At 41.0% G+C, this 22,029-nt stretch overlaps 3 protein-coding genes across 3 annotated transcripts in view; 2 read left to right on the top strand and 1 right to left on the bottom strand.

Moving 5' to 3' along the window:
• Positions 1 to 33: 33 nt before the first annotated feature.
• On the top strand, positions 34 to 6,655 carry rab4b (RAB4B, member RAS oncogene family). The gene is made up of 8 exons (XM_086081480.1): positions 34 to 212; positions 3,087 to 3,167; positions 3,287 to 3,401; positions 3,489 to 3,551; positions 4,348 to 4,502; positions 4,576 to 4,671; positions 4,919 to 5,088; positions 5,165 to 6,655. Exons 1-7 carry the CDS (start codon positions 197 to 199, stop codon positions 5,032 to 5,034), a joined length of 642 nt encoding a protein of 213 aa, XP_085937606.1. The 5' UTR covers positions 34 to 196; the 3' UTR covers positions 5,035 to 5,088; positions 5,165 to 6,655.
• Positions 6,656 to 8,090: 1,435 nt separating this feature from the next.
• On the bottom strand, positions 8,091 to 13,404 carry ap2s1 (adaptor related protein complex 2 subunit sigma 1). Its single transcript, XM_086081481.1, has 5 exons — positions 13,238 to 13,404; positions 12,719 to 12,868; positions 11,590 to 11,703; positions 10,163 to 10,222; positions 8,091 to 9,031 (listed from the first exon to the last, which is right to left on the bottom strand). Exons 1-5 carry the CDS (start codon positions 13,238 to 13,240, stop codon positions 8,930 to 8,932), a joined length of 429 nt encoding a protein of 142 aa, XP_085937607.1. The 5' UTR covers positions 13,241 to 13,404; the 3' UTR covers positions 8,091 to 8,929.
• Positions 13,405 to 16,536: 3,132 nt separating this feature from the next.
• arhgap35a (Rho GTPase activating protein 35a) overlaps positions 16,537 to 22,029 on the top strand; it is a 66,122-nt gene continuing 60,629 nt past the window's right edge. The window contains exon 1 of the mRNA XM_086081479.1: positions 16,537 to 17,216. The gene's annotated coding sequence lies outside the window, so the exon portion shown is untranslated. The remainder of the gene's footprint in view (positions 17,217 to 22,029) is intronic.

Here is a 22,029-nt window from a genome sequence, read left to right as displayed (position 1 = left end):
CAAACATTTTGGGCGACGCATGACGTCATGACGTAGCTCCCAGGTCTGGCTTGGCTCAGTTGGCTGTGGACGAAGCGAAAGCCAAAGCAGCTCAGACGGTATCAGACAGCATTAAAAAGGGTGAAAAAACGACTGTCTAACGAGGCAACCGTGAAAACGGTCCAAGTGACTCCTCTAATACGGCGAGGGGGCCAACATGTCCGAGACGTACGGTATGTTCGTTTGTGGGGGAGATTTTAATTGTCTGCGGAAGCCGCGAATGTTAACGTTATACAGCTCAGCTGTGATGTGACAGGCGCGTAGCTACGCGGCTAACTAGCTAGCTAACATGTTAGCTTGCTCTCTCACAGTAAATTAGTCATGTCAGAACGGCACTGACTTTTTATTTTAAGACGCCTTTTGCCTGTGTGTTGGTGTTCCTATCCTTCCACTGCGCACTACGATACACACCCCGCTTCCGTCTACTGTCGCCACTACATTTGGCAGGTGAAAGTTGGTCAAACTTCAGGTGCGGTGACATGGCCGTACATGAACGATGAAGGGGACAAGACACTGAGCTCCATAAAATGAATATCATGCGACAAGAAACAACTATAATGTATTGTGCATATTTCGACATCACTTGGAGCTAACCTGGCCTACTGCATCAGGAAGTTGGACAGCTGCCCCCCCCCCCCCTCTTCTTCCCTACCTGCACAGCTGCCCCCCCCCCCCCCCCCTTCTTCCCTACCTGCACAGCATTGCCCTCAATTGCATTTCATGTTATTGCATCCTTGAAAAAAATGGGGGTGAACTAACACCCCCCCCCCCCTAAAAACAAAAACAAAACAAATATTGGGGGGGGGGGGGGTCGCTGATAAGGGATACCGTGGGGGTCGAGTATCACTGATTCAGATTATTTTACTTTGGACAATTAGGTTTGTGCAAAAAAAAAAAAGAAAAGTCAAAGCTTTTCAGATTGATGGATTTCACCTTTTTCAGATTGGTTTTGCATTTCGGGGTATGGCTGTGCTTGAACAAATTTTGTATATCCTGATAACGATATTTATCCTGATAGGTTTCTGCTTAAAATTACATTCAATTAATTGTAGTTTTCTGTTATTTTTGTAATTTTATTGCATAGACCACGGTTAAATGACTAAAAGATTAATTAAAATATACCAGCTATACACAGTGGCCAAATATACAACCATTCAAAATATGTGGTAATATAACCACTTTTCAAGGAATACAATAAATCTAACAATACAAATGATTGAGGGTCATATCGTATGACAGGCATTTTACATCGTACCTACATGTGAGTATTGTTCTAAGCTCTGTCTGCATGTGTTGCGTACAACTGTACATGTTAAGTTGTTTGAAGGTTTTTGATTAATTACAGAAACATCAATGCTAGTTTTGTTAGCCCAACTATGGTATTTTTCTTTGTGTGTTAGTATTAAGCTGGCAGAGTTACTAAAACTATTTTATTTGTAAGTCAGGTCGCTCGTAAATGGAGGTATTACTGTAGTTAAGTTGTCATACAAAAATGATGCCGATACTTGCACATATTTTTCGGTGGTATCCATGTGTTGGTCTCTTGTATGAAACTGTATCCCAGCGTGCAGTATTTATGTGCTAATGGTCTGATCTAATAGCCATTTATTGATCCCTGACTTGTCTCTTTTATTATGCATTTCAGTGGAGGTGCAGTTGCCGAACTTGCTAAAAGTGGGTACGGTACTGTACAGTGTAGCTAATATATATATATATATATATATATATATATATATATATATATTTATATTTTATTTATTTTTGCTTTATTTCTTCACAAATGATTACTTGTTTTTAATGTAATTTGTCATTTATATTTTCATTTTAATTTATACAGATTTTATGGTGAGCAAACATAGTGTATTCATTTTATTTAGTGTGTTTTCTCTTACATTCCTTATAGTCAACTTCTCTACTATTTCGCATTGCCGTAAAATCTTCTTTCAATCTTGTGATGCAACAACCACAACATCCTGGTGGGCTGCTGTTAAAATGGCAGCGTTGGCGTGTTGCTTTCACACTGACAGCCTGATTGTCGTACAAGGGACTGCGGTATATCTGGGAAGATGCTAAAAGGCTGAGGCAAGCTTTTAGAAACGAAGCGTTTTGATTCTGTCAGCTGTGTTGTCTTGGCGGAAGAAAAAAAAAGTGTGACAGCACATCGGCGCCTTCGCTCCTCCACTCTGTGATGCTAATTTAACCTAAACAAAACAACACCTCTATTTCAGCGCAGGTTCAACATGGTCATAAACCTGAGTTCCGAATTTGGAAGGGAAAAAAATGACATAAAATTTGACTTGGTGTGCGTAAATCTTTTGTGCTCAAGGCCTAACCCCGCCTCTCACTCAAAGTCAGTTGGGGTAGGCTCCAGATCCCCGCCTCCTTAATTAGAACAAGCACTATATGTATCTGACTGAGTAAGGGTTGCTTTAAACAGCGGGACCTGGCCTGGTGAGTGATATGGGTGTCAGGCTGTCAGCGAATGAATGAGTGCGGAAGTGGCTGGCTGTTAGTCAAGTTATTCAATTCATCTTTGCAGCCCGACATGACATGTCGACATCTTGTATGAAAACAGTTCAACTTGGAGGTTTTTGTGCTTTAGAGGTGTGGTTTTTTTTTTTTTTACATAATATTTGTCTGTTTGGGCGTCACAGCACACAAGTGTCTCAAATGTCATCATAATGCATGCTCGCAGCTTGGTGTCATCAGAGCCACCCGGCTTGGCCTCCTCGGCAACAACAACAACATCTGTACAAACAGCTGGTCACGTCTTTGGCGCAGTCGCCCAAAGCCATGTTGAACAGCTCTAATGCCAAACATGTGCTAAGTTCTGCTGCTTGGCTTTCCAATGCAGCGGGCGAACACGAACCATGTTGTATGTGTTTACTGATTAGGAGGTTAAATTAGGGCCCGCCAAGAGCTCCGAGAGTAGGAGCTTGATGAGATTAAAAGGATTGTCTCTTGAGGTTCCAAGTGCCAAGTGCAGCCGGTTCGGGTTGTCCTCTGACATTTGCTTAGCATTGATCTCCCGTCTCCTCTGCTTTCAGACTTTCTCTTTAAATTCTTAGTGATTGGCAGCGCCGGGACGGGGAAATCCTGTCTCCTCCATCAGTTCATTGAGAACAAATGTGAGTTGTTGTTTTTTATTAATTGGCTTCTGTTCAAAATATAGGAATGTGTGTGTCACATATGACAAACAACCACATGATAAGCATTGTGCTAAATGAATACCTTTGTGACTGAGCAGTCAAGCAGGACTCCAACCACACCATCGGTGTAGAGTTTGGTTCCAGGGTGGTCAATGTTGCTGGGAAGACGGTCAAACTGCAGATATGGGACACTGCCGGCCAGGAACGCTTCCGGTAAATTCTCACAGTTTCAATTTTGAAACACATTTTGTATGTTGAAGGTTTGAGAATTAATTGAAAAGTTGCTGTATGTCTTCACAGTTCTGTGACGCGCAGCTACTATCGCGGAGCAGCTGGAGCACTTCTTGTCTATGATATTACCAGGTAAAATATTTTTGTTTATCTTTTTATTTTTGTTTGTCAGAGTAAATTGCTGTTTTAAAGCTTTTTTTTTGTTGTAATGATTATCAAGCAGACACAAAATCTCAAGAAATTAATTTTTTTATTTTGGTAAATTAATGGTGTTCATGTGTATGTTGTCATATGTTGTGAGCGTAATACTTGTCATATTTCAGTAAATTTTGGTCCCTTGGGATGAACCATATTTATACTTTTCCCAAATATTAGCACAAGATTGTTATTTTTTAATTAAAAAAAATTCTACTCAAGTTTCATTCATGTCTCACATTTGAAGCTCTTTAGCTCCACCTACAGTCTTAAAGTGTGGATTGTTTTCTTCTTACAGGTGAAAAAAATAGAATGTCATGTACATACGCATGCTAAACAAATCAGGATAATTAGTCTCTTATACCATGTGAGCCATGTTCTCCACTCCACAGGATAATGTGTAAAATTGCCTGCAATTGAAAATGAATGTAAAATTAATGATTGTTTATTGGCTCAGTGGGTATATAAAGTCTACATAGTCTTTTCTGTTGCCAGGTTTTGTGATATAAAAAAATCTGAGTGTAATAAAATCTCCCAAACACATGTTGGAAAAATGTATAATTGTCCAATGAAACTAAGGTTTGAACTTTTTGGTTCTGATTCCAAAAGGTATGTTTGGTGCAAAAACTTCTCATCACACCCCAAAAAAAAAAAATCTATATCATACCAACAGCGAAGCATGGTGCAAGCAGTTATATCTTTTGTCCATGCGTCCCTGTGCCCTGTCCTCCAGCCGAGAGACATACAACGCCCTGACCAACTGGCTGACAGACGCGCGCACACTCGCGAGTCCCAACATTGTCATCATCCTGTGTGGCAACAAGAAAGACCTGGAGGCCGAGCGCGAGGTCACCTTCCTGGAGGCGTCGCGCTTCGCTCAGGAGAACGGTAACTCAAAATCTCTTGTTTTGCTTCTTGTTGTTGTACTTCCTTCATCGTGCTTCCTTCTCTGTTTGCACAGAGCTGATGTTCTTGGAGACAAGCGCTCTAACTGGAGAGAACGTGGAAGAGGGCTTCCTCAAGTGCGCTCGCACCATCCTCAACAAGATCGACTCGGGTAATCAGTGGGGGAAGCACTTTAAGTTTGCTCACTTACAAAGAAACTCAAGACTCTGTTTTCAAATATGGCATGAGGTGCGGTGTCAATCTATGCAGAGGCGGGCTAGATTAAGTTATGGTATTTTCGCAGACCCGTGTAAACCGGTGCAGCAACTTCCTCTCATTTCCTTTTAAATGCCATATGCGAGAGGCGCGCTGATAGTCCTTGAAGTAATTTATTAATTGTTCCCCTCCACCTTCCGCAGGCGAGTTGGATCCAGAGAGGATGGGCTCGGGCATCCAGTACGGAGACGCTTCGCTGAGGCAGCTGCGGCAGCCGCGAGGCAGCACGGCACAGACCAAGCAACAGTGTGGTTGCTAGGGGTTCCGCACTCCTCCCCACCTCCTCATCCAGCCCGCAGAATGTCCCGTACAGGTCAGTGACTCCTCATCAAACCCTTTTGCTGGAACCAGTGGATGTGTTTTAAGTCTTCTTTTCTTCTGTGTGTCAGCTCCAGGTGTTTTGGGGTGTCTCACACACACCTCGGAGCACCTGGATGAGTGCTCACGGAGACCACTGCAACTCCTGGGCCTTGGCCTCTGGCAAGGCGTATTTATGCGTGAGGACATGCTAGGATGGTCTTCAGTCCTTACCAGATATGGACAAGTCAAGGGTTGTTTGTATGGGCTGTCCTATTCTTTTTTCTTTTTCTTTTTTTATTCCTATGCTTGTTATTCAGTTTTTTAGTTGCACACGCAGCCGAAATTTGCACATATTAGGTTTATAAATTATTCTCATTGATTGACGCGTTGCTGGGTGTGCTCTCTTTTCAGCACTTGACCATTTGTAGGCTTTTTGTTATTGGAAATTTAAATAGGAGAGATTTATGACGTCGTCGCAAAGTTTATCCACAATTAAAAGCTCAAGTTTTGCCGTCAAATTGCACTTTTATTACAAGGAAGCATTGGCCTTTTTTTCAATCGATATTTGAGTAGATTGATGTAATTTTGAACCTATAGGGGGCCAAAAAGCACAAAGGTAAAAGCTATCACATGCTGTAGTTGGCCCAAGTTGAAGTTGTACTAACAGACCTCCCAAGTCACACTCCTCATGCACATGCAGTCTTCAGACGTCACAGGAAGCCACATTTCCCACAGCTCACTCAAGGCGCCCGTATGTGGGGTTTTCACTTTTCTCTCGCCGAGCACAAAATCAGCTCGGAGTTCACCCACATGTTATTGAGAGCGCAACGGGAAATTTTCTGGCTTCTCTACACCACAGCCAGCGAGCTTCGTGGGGCTGCTGAGGCCGTGGGGGTGAGAAAACAACCAACAAAAATGGACACCCAAGGTCAGAGTGACCCAAAACCAACAAACTCGTTTATAATGTCATCTCCTCGCATGTGTTTGTGTTCTCACACATACACATGAAATCATCTCAAGTGAACGGGCCAGCACACTTGAAGCAAAGATACGGCACGCATACAAATGGGAGTTAATATATATCTATATACACATCTATAAATGTACAATATACCAAGAAATTGTTGTCATTATTTCTCTAATAGTGTGTCTACTTCTGTATGGAGGAGTATTTGGGTCACACTGACGAGAAAATCAATAGTTGAGACTTAAGTCAAAATGTTATGGGGGGGGGGGGTGATAATTCAGGGGAGCGGTGAGTTGTGATTTGTTTATACGTGCCCTGTGATTGGCTGGCGATTGGGTCCAGGGTGTACCCCAACACACACTCAAAGTCAGCTGGGATTGGCCACATTATAAAATGGATGGATGGATGGCGATTCGGCGCTGCCTTCATAAAATTCAACTTTTCCTTGCTACTGTTTTGACTTGTTTGCACTATTTTTCTTTTCAATGTGGCCTCAACACTCCTTTTCTTCTGCAAGTGCACTTTTACTTTCCAAATGTCTTGTTTATACGCTGTAACTACAGAATTGTACATTTTCATTTGACTTGAAGCTGTAATAAATATTTAAACTGTAGATGTCATCATTTCTTACTACGGAACAACTTGAGTGTGACGTCGAATTTGACAAGATGCCACGCCTTTTTTGTTTGTATAAACCATGCAGCCGGATATTTCTGATGTCATGACAGTCTGCATTGATCCTGCACTCAGTTGTTTCTTGGTAACAAATGCCACATAATCTTAAATAGCACTGTACATGTATGTTTTGTAAATAAGAGTTGTCTTTAGAGGGTGAGTGTTGCTTATTGATTGTATTGATTATGCAATCCCTAGTAAATCTTCTTGTCTTTTTCCAGCGAAAATTCGGCACCTTGTCATTTGATGTCTCTGACCTCGTAACAGGCTTCCTTCTTAAAATCACACAAATAAATCTCAATGGGTGCTTTGGCACGCCCTGAAATCTAACAATGGTTTCACATCACCTTCCGCTATGGCGCAGTTTGTCTTTAAGAAGCAACGGAGCGAGGTTATAATATCACTGGGCTCGCATGATGAACAGTAAATGGCCGCCGCGGTGACCCAATCGTCTTGATTTATGCCCCTGGCTCGGTTCAGTTACAGCCTGAGTGGTTTTATGTAGCTGGAGTGGATCTATCGACTGATTTATTGATCTTGGCCAGGCTGTCTGGGTGACCTCATGATTCAATTGCAGGAGGAAATTGCGATACGGATAGTCTGCCACTAGGTGGTGTTAAATCACCGGGGTTCACACCCTATTACGTCATTACTTTATTAATCCGAGGGGCAGCGCTGTGGATTTGTGCAGTGTTTCCACATTTTATTTGAGCCACAGGATATACATCAGTGCTACAGCCCTGCCTTCAGTTGATATCAAAGAAATTATATACATTAAAAAACACACACAGAAGATAGTGTTGACATGGCAAAGTGTTTCATTGTTTGCCTCCTTCACGCAAGTACATACATAGTGGTTTATATTACTATTTTTATCCTTAATAATTACAACTATTTCATTGTAAAATTCTCTCCATGTTAACTTCTATTTCTCTTGTAGTGTGTGTGTGTGTGTGTGTGTGTGTATATATATATATATATATATATATATATATATATATATATATATATGAAAAGTTATTTTACTCAAATTTATACCAAGTAATGGCAAATTCAGAGAAACAGATCATTTTGCAGTGATCTCTTATTTTCCCCCCAGAGCTGCATATCAAGGATTGTGTTTTTTTACATCATTGTTCCGCGGACCACAGGTTGCTGGCTACACAAGGATGTACCAGGTGCTTTTGCACCACAATTACTATTAATTCTTGCTAATTTGCACTACAAGTTCTGAGTGATTTTGCTTCAGGTGTGACTTTTGTTGGGATAAAAAGGAGTACCGCCCAGGGAGCGAGAGAAGCTATGCACTGCTTTAGGATTATTTGCACTTGTAGTAAATGTACATGACATGAAATAAAAAATAGACAATTAGGTTACAACTGTTCTCATACATCTTTTTATTTACATATAATGGGGCGTGTATTTGAGCTGGGAGACAATACTGCAAATTGTAAAAAAACAAAAAAAACACACCAATGGAATCTAAAGGGAAGCAGTACATATTTAACAAATCAAAATAAAATACAAAAACATCAGAAACCATCTTTGATTATGGTCAATGTTAGGCTATGAGAAATGGTTGTGAAGTAACTGACATTAATCTAATGACTAAATGTTTGAAGCACACATGTAGTGTGCTCTGGAATGAATGCTTAATTTTATAGCCAACAATTATTTTAAGATACAAGTATACATATGCACAAACCATACTACGCACACATCACAGTACTGCTTTTATAAAATGTGACAAACAAGCACCACGCCATGTAGAGTTGAAGACTACATTATCTGAAATGCCATTGCAATGAGGCGGCCATCTTGTGACACGACAGGTTGTCATCACACATTCGCCCGGAGTACACTCGTCCGAGCCCCTTTGAAGGGCCTCTAATTAAACTTAATGGCGAGCCACATGTAAAATGCCCATGACGAGTACGATATGACAGTGCCAGCTTTTAAAAATGACTTTTAAGTGCTGGATGCACTGATTATGATGGTGCTTGTTCATGACAGTAGTGCTCTGAGATGAAGGTTAATTAGGGGAGCTGGATGTGAACACTGTTGTCAAGTGACTGGAAGAGACAACTCATTTCTCCAATTCAAATTTCATATTGGGGGTTACGAGCACTGCGACACAGCCAAAATATCAACGAATTTCAAGGTCTAGGAACTCCCCTTTATCGAGGAGGGAAGCAAGGAACATGTTTGCCTTCTATTCGAGCGACTGGAGCATGAGGAGCTGCTTGAGGACCTTGGTCTGACTGGTCTCCCTGATCTCGCCGGCAAGGAACATTTCGTCGACCACCGTGTACACCTGGAGGGAGACACGGCTCGGTTAGAAGGACAGACGGCGTTCCGACATACAGTAAGAGCAGCCGCAAGGGGAAGTGAAGGACAAAAATAGTCAATGAGCACCACAAACCACAGACTGAAAGTAGACGTGACATTATCTCCTACCCTACTCTTATAAAGACTGACTTGAGCTTCCTGGAATGTTGCCTCACCAAATGACAACTTGCAAAGTCGTCATATTTTAAAATAAACACCAAATGACCTAACACAGAGTGAGGCATCAAGTATTTAGACAGCAACAGCCTTTAGTCTTCTCTGTGTGACAGCACAATTAAGTTGAAATAAAACTTGAGCTTCAAATGTAGGCGTTCCGCTTTACGTTGAATGGTTTCACAAAACTATCAAATTACAGCCACTTTATGTAAATAAGACCATTTGCAGGAGTCTCAAAAGGATTTGAACAGAGATAAATGGATCTGAATGAAAATCCTCAATGACTGTCCGAAGCCTGTGGACAACACCAGATTGACTGTAGCCGTCACCTGATCTCAACCCAATAGAGCATGATTTTCCACTCAAGACCAAAGTAAAGGTGTCAAGACCCACGGAAAGAAATTGAATGTGACAACAAATCACACCAACGGGCTCTTTGTACAAATCAACTACTTCCTGAACTCAGTACCGCTGCTTCATTTCCTGTCTTTCATGATTGGACAAACTGATGAATCCAGGTGTGCCTGACCTCAGTAACCACGACGACAACGGCCAGACACACAAGACAGGAAATGAAGGAGTGGTACTGAGTTCAAGAAGAAGTGGATTTGTGCAAAGAGCCTACTGTCAAAATTGTACTGTTTAATTGCACATTTATTGTAGTGGGGGACGACAGAAAAAAAAACAATTGTCCAAACACTTCTGGACTTTGTTATTATTCAAGTTAGGGAGGAACACAGCAAGTGTTAAATTAATACGTGGGTGTAAACTAAGTTTAACACCTGAAGTAATTAGCAAGAGCGGCAACAACAGTCGGGGAGTCGTTTGTTGCTAAGCACTCGCCCCGACCTTCCGAGGAACAACCACCGTAGGTGTTAATTACACAGGAGACGGAAACATGCTGATTGTCTTTTGTTAACCGTTCTGTCAAGGCGCTTACCTTGTAGAAGTTGAAGACGAGGTCCAGTTCGCACACGTTGTGAAAGTACTCGTTGAGCACCTTGAGGGAGAGGACAGAATTCAAGTCTTGTGAGTTCACTTGGGAGGAAAATAAAGAGATTGGTGCCTGCGTATTACGGAATAGACTTCATCTATGTGTAGCTTCAGAAATGACCAAATGTTCAAAGTCACACGGAACCCGAAGGTTGTACCTCCTGACTCCAAACACTGTCTAGAACGTTTAACGCAGTCGCCATCAAACAGTTCATCAGATGTTTATCACTCGGATCAAAGACGACAGTATGTTAAAAATAGAAGGAGAAAAAAAGCACAAGATAACTTATGAGGATCATGATGACTTTTATATCATGAATGATCTGAGTGATCGAGAGCTGGAGAGGAAGTTGCTTGACTAAAGACACAGGATTCATTCATGTTTGACTTACACCTCGTGGCGTTTTAATTAATGGCAACGTAAGCCGTTTGGTTTAAATATACTAGCTATTATACGTGATCAGCATCGAGTTTGATCTTAGTCAATAGTTAACATTGATTCACTTCAGTGAGCTCATAAGCGAGCAAATGCAATGACACGCCATTACAGATGTGCGTCATAACTGACAGTCACAGATGTGTTTTGTAATAATTCTTGATGTTTCATTGTTTCATGTGCCTGTGACTGGAAAGCAAAGCGTGAAGAGTCTCTGTCAGCGAAACATGGGTGTGGTCAATGAATTACTGCCTCTTAAAATATCCACACTCTTTCCTTTATCTCATATAACCTGTCTACCATGCAATGTTTTTGTGGTTTAAAAAAAACAAAACAGTATACAGTACAAGGAGCCACTTTAGTTCAAATGTTGCTATTGTTATACCTGTCTGATCAAAATCAGCAAAAAAATGGATTATGGGATGTCTCTGAAAGATTATCCTGTGGTGTGAGTTGTGTTCAGAGTGATATTCCCTCACTGATCTGCTCAGACGGTCAGCAATTGTAAATGTTAAACCTGTACCTATGTTTGGTTCTTAGTATTTTCCAGCAGTCTGGATGCCATCTGACACCACGCTGCCTCTCATAGGTCAGTCTCAGTACTGCAAGAGACATCTGGTTTGGAGTTAAGAGATTTGTGATTGTCAGTAAAGACAGTGTGTGTATGTATGTATAGTTTTATTAATAAAAATTAATGACGGGGGGCCTATAATCCACAAAACTTGCATACTGCACAAAAAATTGCATATCTAATACATCTACCAACAATGTACTTCCCACAAGAATGTGATGAGGTGCAGCAGCCAAGAGAATGGTAATGATAATCATTAACAGACATTCCGGAACACAATCAGACCATAAGAACTAAATCATCATAGTTGACTTACAGAGTAGCTCTACTGTATATAACATCATGCTGAGTGTCTTGTGTTTGTTACCTCTACAAAGTTGTGGATTCCCTCGAGATATGCCAGGTTATTATCAGTCACGTCAACACAAATGCAGAAGTAGAGTCCGGCATAGCGTCGGTAGATGATTTTGAAGTTTCGGAACTATGGAAACAACACGTATTAGCATATATAAATACAGATATATTTGTTTTTTTATCCAAACATGACTGCTCAAATGGCAGGTTTTTGTGATATAAAAAGCGACCAAGATAAATAATTGCAAAGCTTTTTTCCACCATTAATGTGACCTATAACCTGTACAACTCATTTTGGGGGAAAGAGACATCTATTCAACAGGATATAAAAATAAGCAACTAAGATTGTGTGGTTGCACCATTCAGCACACTCTCTTATAAACTGTGGATATGGCTGTGTTCAGAAATAACCAATTTCATCATTCAAACTCGTATTACATGGGAGTCAGCGCACCTAATTCCCTCCATCTTGATTCAGGCTTGTCTATCTGACATAACACATTTTTTTCCCACGTTTTTGGGAGTTTGCCTGGTTGGTTCAATGAAGGTAAACAGGTGCTAATAGATTAGATGTGTTGGTTCAGGAGGTTTGAAATTTATTTTTCTTTTTTTCTTCCAGTTTTTTGTTATAAAGAAAATTGTGTGGGTGAGTTTACAGATCAGCAAGGGTTGACCTACATACAGTATGTTCGTCGAGAAGTAGCTAGCTTTGGCCACCAGCTGATGGCCGGCCGGCCGGCTTGACACCACACAGCTACATGACTGAACTTTCCAACAGGTCCGACATGCAGGCAGTGGTAAACTTCTCAATGTGTTGTCGACAAAGGTTGTGATTGCTATTGATGGAAGTTGATAACCGATCAGCTGGTAACAGCTTGGTGCTCAATGTAAAGGTACAGATAGTGTCCAACTAAAGATAAGAGTTGTATTTTAAAAATGTATGTGTCACAACTGAGTAAAATTTTTAATTAAATTGTTAAAGAAAGGAAAGTGGTGCGCAATAATAAGCAGAAAACAATCCCCACAAGAGAGCTACAGGAAAGAAAATGTCTAAATGTTGTTCTTAAAGTTTTGTCAATGAGTCAATGGATTGGGATTCCAAATTGCGTCTTGATTTTAATACGGATTCACAATTAACTCACCTCCACAAAGTTCGTGTGCTTGGCATCTCTGACAGTCACCACTGCGTGCACCTCCTCGATCAACTTCTGCTTCTCGTCATCATCAAATTGCATGTACCATTTAGCGAGTCGTGTCTTGCCGGCTCGGTTCTGAATCAGTATGAAGCGGATCTAAAATGGACAAATCGATATTAGACGGGGGACGGGGGAGGGGGGGGGTGGATACATCAGGGCCATCGCATTGTAATGATATCAAAATGCTGAGACGCGCAGTGGACATTAGGAGACAGAGTTCATTCAAATGTCCACTTCCTGTTAGCGATAGCCCAGTGTAAGCGAGTACTAGATCCTTAACACCCATTTGACTACGTTTCACGACGTATTATATTGCTTCTACGATAATGGTTAAATTGTCTTGTTTGAATAGTAGTCTGTGCCTTTAGCGATTTAGCCAAGCAGCTATGGTTATGTTGTCAAATGGTTAGCATGCTCGCGGTGATGGACAACAATATGCATTGCATTAATCCACGACATATTTACCATGTTCGTCTCCTAATTTAGGACCTTATAAACTCCAGCAAGGCACGTTCGTGGAATACTATGCAGCTCGTTTACTCCAATACATAAGTAATTCTTCCGTCCGCTCGCCCGCTATCTTTTCTAAGCTAACAGGAAATGGGTGAAATGGCGTTGCATGCTGGGGGAAGTAGTTTTCACAACCGCGTTTGGCGCTTCCTGCGCGTGTTTATAGACTACAAGAACCAGCATCCGTCAGTAATGACTTTCCTCAAGGCTATATCACATGATACTTAACAAGACTCATCTTTTGATAGATTTTTAAATGATGTGCACTGCATTCACGGGGAAAATGCATTAAATAAACAACAACTAACTAACTGTTGTCACATAAGGATGAGCAATATCAAGATGAGCTGCTCGATGAAAAACTGTGAATTAATTCTTGATAACCTATGGTGACAAACATTATTGGGAAAAATCGTAATTAAAATAATAATAATTTTAACATTGAACTAGACAGATGACACGTTAAACCTTCAGAAACTTGTATTGGTAGGGCTCAAGCACCCATAATAATAATAATGATTCGCGAAAGAATGAATAATTGGGGCAAAGAATAACGGATCATATTTTAGCAAGTTTTATGTTCACGAATTTTTTTTTAACCTTTTTATGTATATCAGTTTGTGGGTTTTTCTTATATTGTAGTTTACTTTCATCATAATCCAATCATCTTTATTTATAGAGCGCAATCATATTTTATCAAGTGTTTATCACAATGCAACAAAGAAAATAAACACACTGCAATACATGAACAATACAAGGAAATAGATCAAATAAAACTTAAAAAAATATATCAGACAGAAAGTTAATGATGTCACCTTTGTCCTCTCCAAAAGATTTTTAAAAGAGAAAACCACAGTTTCCTTTGACATACATTTTTGTTTCAAACAACTTCAGTTAAATCTATCCAATAATGAAGGTGCATTTCTATTCTATTCTAACCCTATATTATATATATTTTTTAATTTATTAAAATAGCAAAATAAACACTGGACTGGTCGCCAAGTAATTACAGGACAAATATGAACAACCAATCACATTCACAGCCATGGACAAGAACATGCAAACTCCCCAAAGAAGAGCCCAAAGCCTGGATTTGAACCCTAGAACGTATTCATTGTGAGGCAGACATGTTGTCCGCCTGAATAACAACCAAAGCGTATTTCTCAAATCTGCCATAATTTGGTTTGATGATTGAAAGTAATAGACTTGGCATCCGTTCTCTTGGTTTAAATGATGTGCAGCTACAGTATACAGTAGAATCATGGCCTCAGAATCGCTCAGTGGTCTGGATGGGCGTCCAGTTCAGTCGGCCAGTAAGTGTGGACAGCGTTACCGACTGAGCATTCATTGGATTTAGATGGGGTGGAGGAACTGGGACTGTCAGGGATTGCACAACGTTTGAGTGGAGGAATGTGTTGGCCCTTGAGACCAAAAACTATTTCAGATGCTAGTCCAGAGAAAAGGATGCGGTGAAACGGATAGGGAGAAAAAAGACAATGGCAAGGAAAGCAAATTTAGGTATTTAAAGCATCTTGACTGTAATAGCTTTTCTAATTCAAACTAATATTTGACTAGTGTTCAGGCCAAGGCAGGAAGAAAAACAAAACAGATGAAATACAGAGGCAGATTATTTTAGCAGAAACTTCGACCCCTGTTAATCTTGCTTCGTGTGACTCGGGTCGTGCAAATATTGCTTGAGAGCGACACGGTGTCCGATGTGATTGGACATGAGCTTGTGTGTTTATTCAAGCAAAGGTCAGTGCACTTTGAACACAAACTTGCTGTTTATATTTAATGTACTGTAGATTGATGGTGGAAAACAAAAATGTGCATTTTGTTAACTATTGGGGATTCTGCATTGGCTCAACTTAAAAAAAGAAGAAGTGAAGGATCAAACTTAATAGTGTCAGTCCTGTAACTGACAGACAGGTCATCTGTTTTCGGGAGTATGATTATGCCTTTATTTGAGTGAAAACACATCTTCTAATGTGACCCTGAGCAGGACTAGAAAAATAATACTCAGTTTTGACTGACACTGTCAGAGACATATGAATGCAACAATAGGTGTACAATTGTGGTTGTAACCGTTGTAATAGAACTATATGCTTCATCAAACTGGGAGAGGCTGACAATATTTTAGATACTTAACCTAATGAAAGTGGCAAAATGTTAGGTCCTAACTCCTGGCCCATTCATTCCAATTTGAATAGCACTTTTGCGGTTGAGCTGGAGCCCATCCCAGCTGACTTTGGGCAAGAGGCTGGGTACAACTGGGACTGGTCACCAGACAATTGCAGAGGAGAAATCACTATTATTGTTATCACTAGCCAACATTATTGTTTTATTAATTTAACTAAGTGAATCAAGCAGTGTTTTTTGAATCTCCAATAATTATTTATTTATAATATTATTTTACAATATTATCCAATATTTTCAAGCACACTGTGTTACATTCATATTGTTGCGATATATTTCATTATTATCATTATTATTTTTTCATTATTTTACATATTGTATCTAACATTTTCCTCTTTTTCGGTGTGTTACATTATTATTATTATTATTATTATTATTATTATTATATTGTTATTTCTAAATAAATGTCTAGTTTTTTCATTTGAAGCACATTATTATTATTATTATTATTATTATTACTTATTGTTTTTATACAAGTAACTAATATTGTTCCATCCTTTCTTCTTCATAATATTGTTTTCTTTGCATTATTGTTGTTGTTGTTATATATCTGAACACAATTGTTAAAAAATGTTTTTTTAATATGCATCTATTTGTTCCTGTTTCGAACCACATGTGGTATATGTACAGTGCTTTAAAAACAGTTTTAAAAAAAAGATTAGTTATACTTAATGATACTACTACTACTACTACTACTACTACTACTACTATTATTATTATTATTATTATTTTAATTATTATCACCATCGTCATTAATAGTAGTAAGTATACATTTACGAATTACAAATATATATATATACATTTTAAAATCTCAGTTTTTAAATTACACGGTGCATTTCCTTTAATCAGTTGTCTATTATTACGAATAAGAGGATAATCCTTAGTAGTGGACTCGTCTCGCTTAAAAAAAAAAATGCGATAAAACATTTCCAAACTGTTGGACTGTAAAGGTATGTCAAATGGAACGCTCACAATGCATTCAAGAGTGTTGATTATTGGAGAATGTGCGCGCGTGCGTGTTGTAATGGTGTGCATGAACCACTGGGCGAGACTGTCTCTCTGTGTTGGCCGCGAAAGAGGAGGGGAGATGCTGCCTGGAGTCAGGAGAAGGGCCGCCGCCATTATTGGGAAACTGACAAGAAAATAAGACTTTACCGTCACACATTTTTTTTTCTAGCCTGTCAGCAGCTCAACAAGACCAGCGAAGAAGACGGGGAATCCAACCGTTTATTTTTCTTTTCTTTTCGTCTCTTTTTTTTTTTTTTTGCTCCGCTGGGATCGTTGAAGACAGCTCGCCCCTTTTCCCTCTCCTGGCCAATCTTTTATTTTGGACATAACAAAGGAAATAATAATTGCTCTAAACAACGTGGTGGCGAAGCAAGAACGACAAGACTCTCGAAAGGACGCTTTTAAAGCAGCAGACCATCCGTTTCCTCTCTCTTCCTTGTTCATACGTGCGTAGAAGACGACTTTGTGCGGCATTTTGGTCGCTTTCTCCCCCTTAACTAGCATTCAGTTGTTGGTTAGCCCCCCGGCGCACACACGCACGCACGCTAATGTGAAAACTTCAGACGTGAGCGTACAAAGTGACACGAAATGGACACTTAGACGCTTTTCGCCTCCTAGAAGCGGATAATAATCGATGAGAGTGTTGGCGGGGAGTGTTTTTGTCTCTTTTTTTTAAAGACTGCGAGGAGGGAAAGGAGTGGACGGAATCCGGAGAGGAAGGAATGTTATGGTACGTATAGACTACTTCCTTTTAAATCTTCCCCAATCTGGAGTGTGCTCTGCCGAAATATTGTGTGATTATCATCGCGTGTGCCACTTGTTTTACTGCAGTTTGCGAATGTAACAGAGTAAATCCCAATCCCCCGAAAGGCTTTTGGTATTCTAACCCTTTTCTAGTAATGATCATAAATCATGTAATAGGACGCTTGTGTGTTCATTAAAAGCTGATTCATGGGAAGTTTACAGAGGACAGGAAGGAGCTCAAAAAGCATGGACGCCATCCAAGCAAACATTCAAACAATTGGGAGCACAAGATTTGGAATGTATTGGTTGTGTCAGGCCTGTAGAAACACTGCCCAATGTGTGTTGGGTTTAAGGAACAATCGGGGGGGGGGGGGGGGGGCTGCATTTATTTAACTCATGCTTGTGTGGTTCTTATCATCCAAAATGAACCACAAAGTGAATTTAAGCGAGGCATTGTTTGATTTCAAGTTGCCACCAAACATAAAGAACTGAACCTGTGGATACACCTCAGTAATATATTCTATTATTTTCCAACTGGTATGCATCCATTTCATATCACATGTGGAGCTAAGTGGCTCTCATATTTTATGGTAATGTCGCGGTAGACTTACGAGGGTGACCTCATGTTAACAATTAACATAGCTATTAATCAATTTCGATGCCAGAGCCAGTCAACCTATGTGTCATGCTTACTGCAAAGTGGTCATTGCTCCCCCGCCCCGCCAGCCACTCCCTTTCTGCGTCCCCGCTGGACATCTGGCCACTTCATTCCAGGAGACGTCTCTCTTACTGCCACACCGGTTAAAAGATTGATGCCGGTGGATTTGAAGTGAGAGACCGGTGGCAGGTGTGGGAGGGAGCACACTGCTGTGTCATTGCTGAATCCAAGAACAAAACAGGAACTTTAATAGCAGACGAGTATGCTGCTGTTGTTTCCTTTTAAGTAAATCAGTCGTCGGGCAACCTAATTGTTATAATAACCAGTGGAGGATTTGAAGAGCGTATTTTGCGTGTTTAGTGTCTGTAATGTGTCACGTCCCAATAACAGCTCAGACCAAGTGGAAGAAAATGTAATTTAATGCTGGGATGGTCTTAAATCAAGTGAGTTCCCAATTTTATGGTGATTCACTAAAGCATATGCATATTTTACAAAGCATGTTTCCTCAGAGAGTGGCCTCCAATGCTGCAATTAATTGCCAGATGCAGTTAGTTATCCACTTGAATAAATTAACACCACACCCCAAATAGATAAGCCACCACTCTATATCCAGACATTTACGATATATTTAATTTGTTTTTGCACATTATAGGAGAATAGAACATCAATACTCACTGAGGAGTCACCAAGATGATGTATAGCGCAAGGGCGGTAGTAATCGATTAATTGTTTAAGAATTCTGTTGTTCATGTGGAATTAAAGCTCCGCCTCCTCCTGCCAATCCCTTAGTCCACAGTCAACTGAGGTGAAATGGAGTGCACGAATTGGTTGCTATCAATAAGAGGTGCTTTTGATTCAGTGTTAACTATTTTGCTGGCAAAAGAAGGCACAAGTGATGTCCAATGCAGGAAGTTGTGCTACATCAGTGCTATGTGCTCAGTACTGCACTAGTTTGGAAACATCCGCGAAGGCATACTACTAAGGAGCACTTTCTTGAGGAGTTGGAGCGTTAATTTTTGTGTGTGGCTAACACTGCACCACGTTAGGCACTTTATGGTCTGGCATGAATTGGCCCTCCCCCACTATATAAGCACTGCATTCCTTTCCATTCTTATTCGCGGCTATATGGTGCAGCTGCATTGTCCGATTAGCTAACTATGCCTATTCCCCAAAAATGCAACTTCCCCTCAGATAGACTGCTGGCTTGGCCGCTTTAGAGCGCCTCATTGTCAGCCGTGAGTGCGCGCACGTCACACTGAGAACAAATATAAGACTGACGTTGGAGGGCGGGGTTGTACAACTTAACAGCCTTCGGGCTGGTGTGGCAGCTTTAGAGCGCCTTGTTGTCATCCACGAGTGCACGCATGTCACGGAAGAAGGCAGAAGAGGAAGGTAAGAAAAAAAGTTAAAAGTCAAACGTGACAGACAGCGTGTCCTCGTTGTGACCTGGTGGGATCCTGTACATTGTACCGTACGGCTCGAACCTGTAGATGTGTGCAGACAAAACAATTTGTACAGGTTGTAGCAGTGGTGTTTGATTGACTGTTGAGCAGGACATTTAGGACACCCCCACAGCAATTTTTCCCGTTTTTTAAATCCTCATATTGTATATTTGCTTGTTTTTATTCATTCAAATGTGGCAGGGTTGTTAGCACTGCTCTATGCTCTATCCATTTAAGAATACATGTATTTTTATTTTATAGGGATTTTAAAAAGATAGAAATAGATCATTTTCCCCATGGTTGAACAAGGAAATGTCGTGAAATGCCCATCCCGTTGTTTTTTTGTCCTTTCCAAGCAGATACTTTGACTCATCGTAGCCTACGGTATGTTTGGCAGCATTTTTTGATGAGTCTCCCTTTCACTGTGCTTAATCAACTGCCTTGCTCGTACTGTGGTGAGAAGCAAGTCAACACAATATTTTTTATAGTGGAACACTCATCTCTTTGCTCCCAGGTAAAATGTGTTAGCAGCTGTCAGCACTTCTGCTCCTTGCCTGATTGGGCTCATTGCAGCAAGGCAGTCACATCTCCAAGCAGCAGGCTCGGTACCCACTCACCCTTGTACCGTCTGCCACCGGGTCGTGTTGATCCGGTCCTGGGAGTGGAACTCCTTTGCTGGGATTAAAGGGAGGCTGGCTCCGCTTGTCAGGCTGTGGGCCAGACATGTGGATGCATACTCCGATTAGGACACTGGAAGTGAGATTAAGTCCCTCATTATCTGGACAGCTCAGAGTTTGGCAAGCGGGAAAAGTGGAGGGGTGTGCTCTCCTCGACGTTTTCTACAGGTTGAGAAATGGCCGCGTGGAGCCGTTTTAAATCACTTGGGCCTATTGAGAGCCGGTTATTTGAAATGTGAACAAGGTTGTTTTAGATTCGACTCCCATTTGGTTAGGTTGCGGCGTGGCTCAACGGTAGAGTGGTCCTCTCCCAACCCAGAGGTTGCGGGTTCAATCCCATGCCATTGTGACCACGTCAAAGTATCCTTGAGTAAGATACTGAACCCCCAGTTGCTCCTGATGCCGTGTCATCAGTAGTCGAATTTAAAGCGCCTTGAGGGCCTTGTAAGGTGGAAAAGCGCTATATAAATCAAGTACCATTTGAAAATGTACCCTCTAACATATTTCCGTGTCAACCCACGCTTTTTTCCCCCCAGCCTGTCACCTGCTCAGACATTTGCATATTTCCCCCCACGAGCGAGCCTACCTGTCAATGCCACGCAGCTTCATACGCCAGAGAAGGATCGCTTTCCCGCTCATCAAAAATGGTCTTTTCCCCTAAATCTCTCCCACCTCTCACCCTTGTTTCACAGCAGAAGCTTCCTTGTAAGTCAGCGTAAGCCTGTGTTTGATGGAGAAAGGAGCTAATTATAGCAGGCAGCTTTGCAGTTTGGTGGTCCCGATTACAGTCACTCTTCGCTCAATGGTGGCTTTGTTCTGGTGACCGATTATTAGGCAGAAAGAGGTGCATTCTGGGACGATTGCATCTGAATTTCCATTAGAAAGTGTGCCTGCCTAGGTTGAAATGAGGCTCTGTTCTCTCATCAGTGTTTCACCCTCTTTGCATATTACAATTTCGATATAAAGACCTCTGTAGTTTGCCCCCTATTCGGCTTTGGAGGTACTTTTAACAGAAAAGCTGAAATACGCGCCAGGAACTGACCTCAAGTCCGCAGTTCCACTTGTGCCTCGCATATACTCCTGGGAACCAAAATGACTATTAAATATTGCAGACACTCATGGGCTATGTAATAAATTGCTCGCTGAGGAACTTTGAATGGACTGTTAAGAAAAATTGCACTTGCCCTATACCTAGCCCACCCTATAAAGGTATTGTTTTCCAATTCATATGACTTATTAAGGGCGATTGCTTGCAGTAAGTAACGCTTTTAGATATGATTAATAGTGTAACGGGCGGCTCCAAGGAAGTGAACACGATTAAAGTGGTCTTTTAAAGGAGACCCCACAGTGACACCGTTTTCATGGTGGCCTTGGAGAAATTGGACCAGGATGTACGATACAGAGGTTAGTAGTGATTCCTCGATGTGAGAAGTCCGGGTACGACTGAGTCGCATTCTCGCCAAGCTGTACAGTTCGGTATGCGTTTCTTTGATTTTCCATTTAATTTCCGTTAGGGCAGCATTCATTTATTGAATAACGTAAGTAATTAGATTCCACAAAGGTCAAAGCAAAATCTATGCCCTCAAAGCTTTGCTAGAATGATTTTTTTCACACGGCCAACTAGACTTACTGCAGTAATACATTTTTATCTGTTAGAATTTTTATCAGATTTTAATCAAATCGATAATTGGTACATTGGTACCGGCCGCCCCTATGCAACTTTCCCCGGGCGGCGTTCAAACCTGAGCCCTGTGTTGTTGTGCGCCCGCCAAAAGGGGCCGTATGGAAACAGAAGAGCTATGAACTATGCCGCATGGCTCATTTTGCGCCGCACGTGAGCTGAAATAACCGGTGTTGTTGAACGGCTGCGGTTATTTTACCCTGACGTTTAAAAACCACAATTAATCGTAAAAACGGTTAATTGCCGCACCTCTAATCGTGAGACAGTCAAAGATTCCCACCCCTAATGTTCAACATATTCACCAGTCAAAAATGTTTAGTGCACATTGGCAGTTCCATGCT

The sequence above is a fragment of the Leptonotus elevatus genome, chromosome 7 (genome assembly GCF_054856555.1).
Source record: "Leptonotus elevatus isolate MCC_2025b chromosome 7, RoL_Lele_1.0, whole genome shotgun sequence".
In the NCBI taxonomy this organism is placed as follows: Eukaryota; Metazoa; Chordata; class Actinopteri; order Syngnathiformes; family Syngnathidae; genus Leptonotus; species Leptonotus elevatus.
This window is presented reverse-complemented; position numbering and strand designations above follow the sequence as displayed.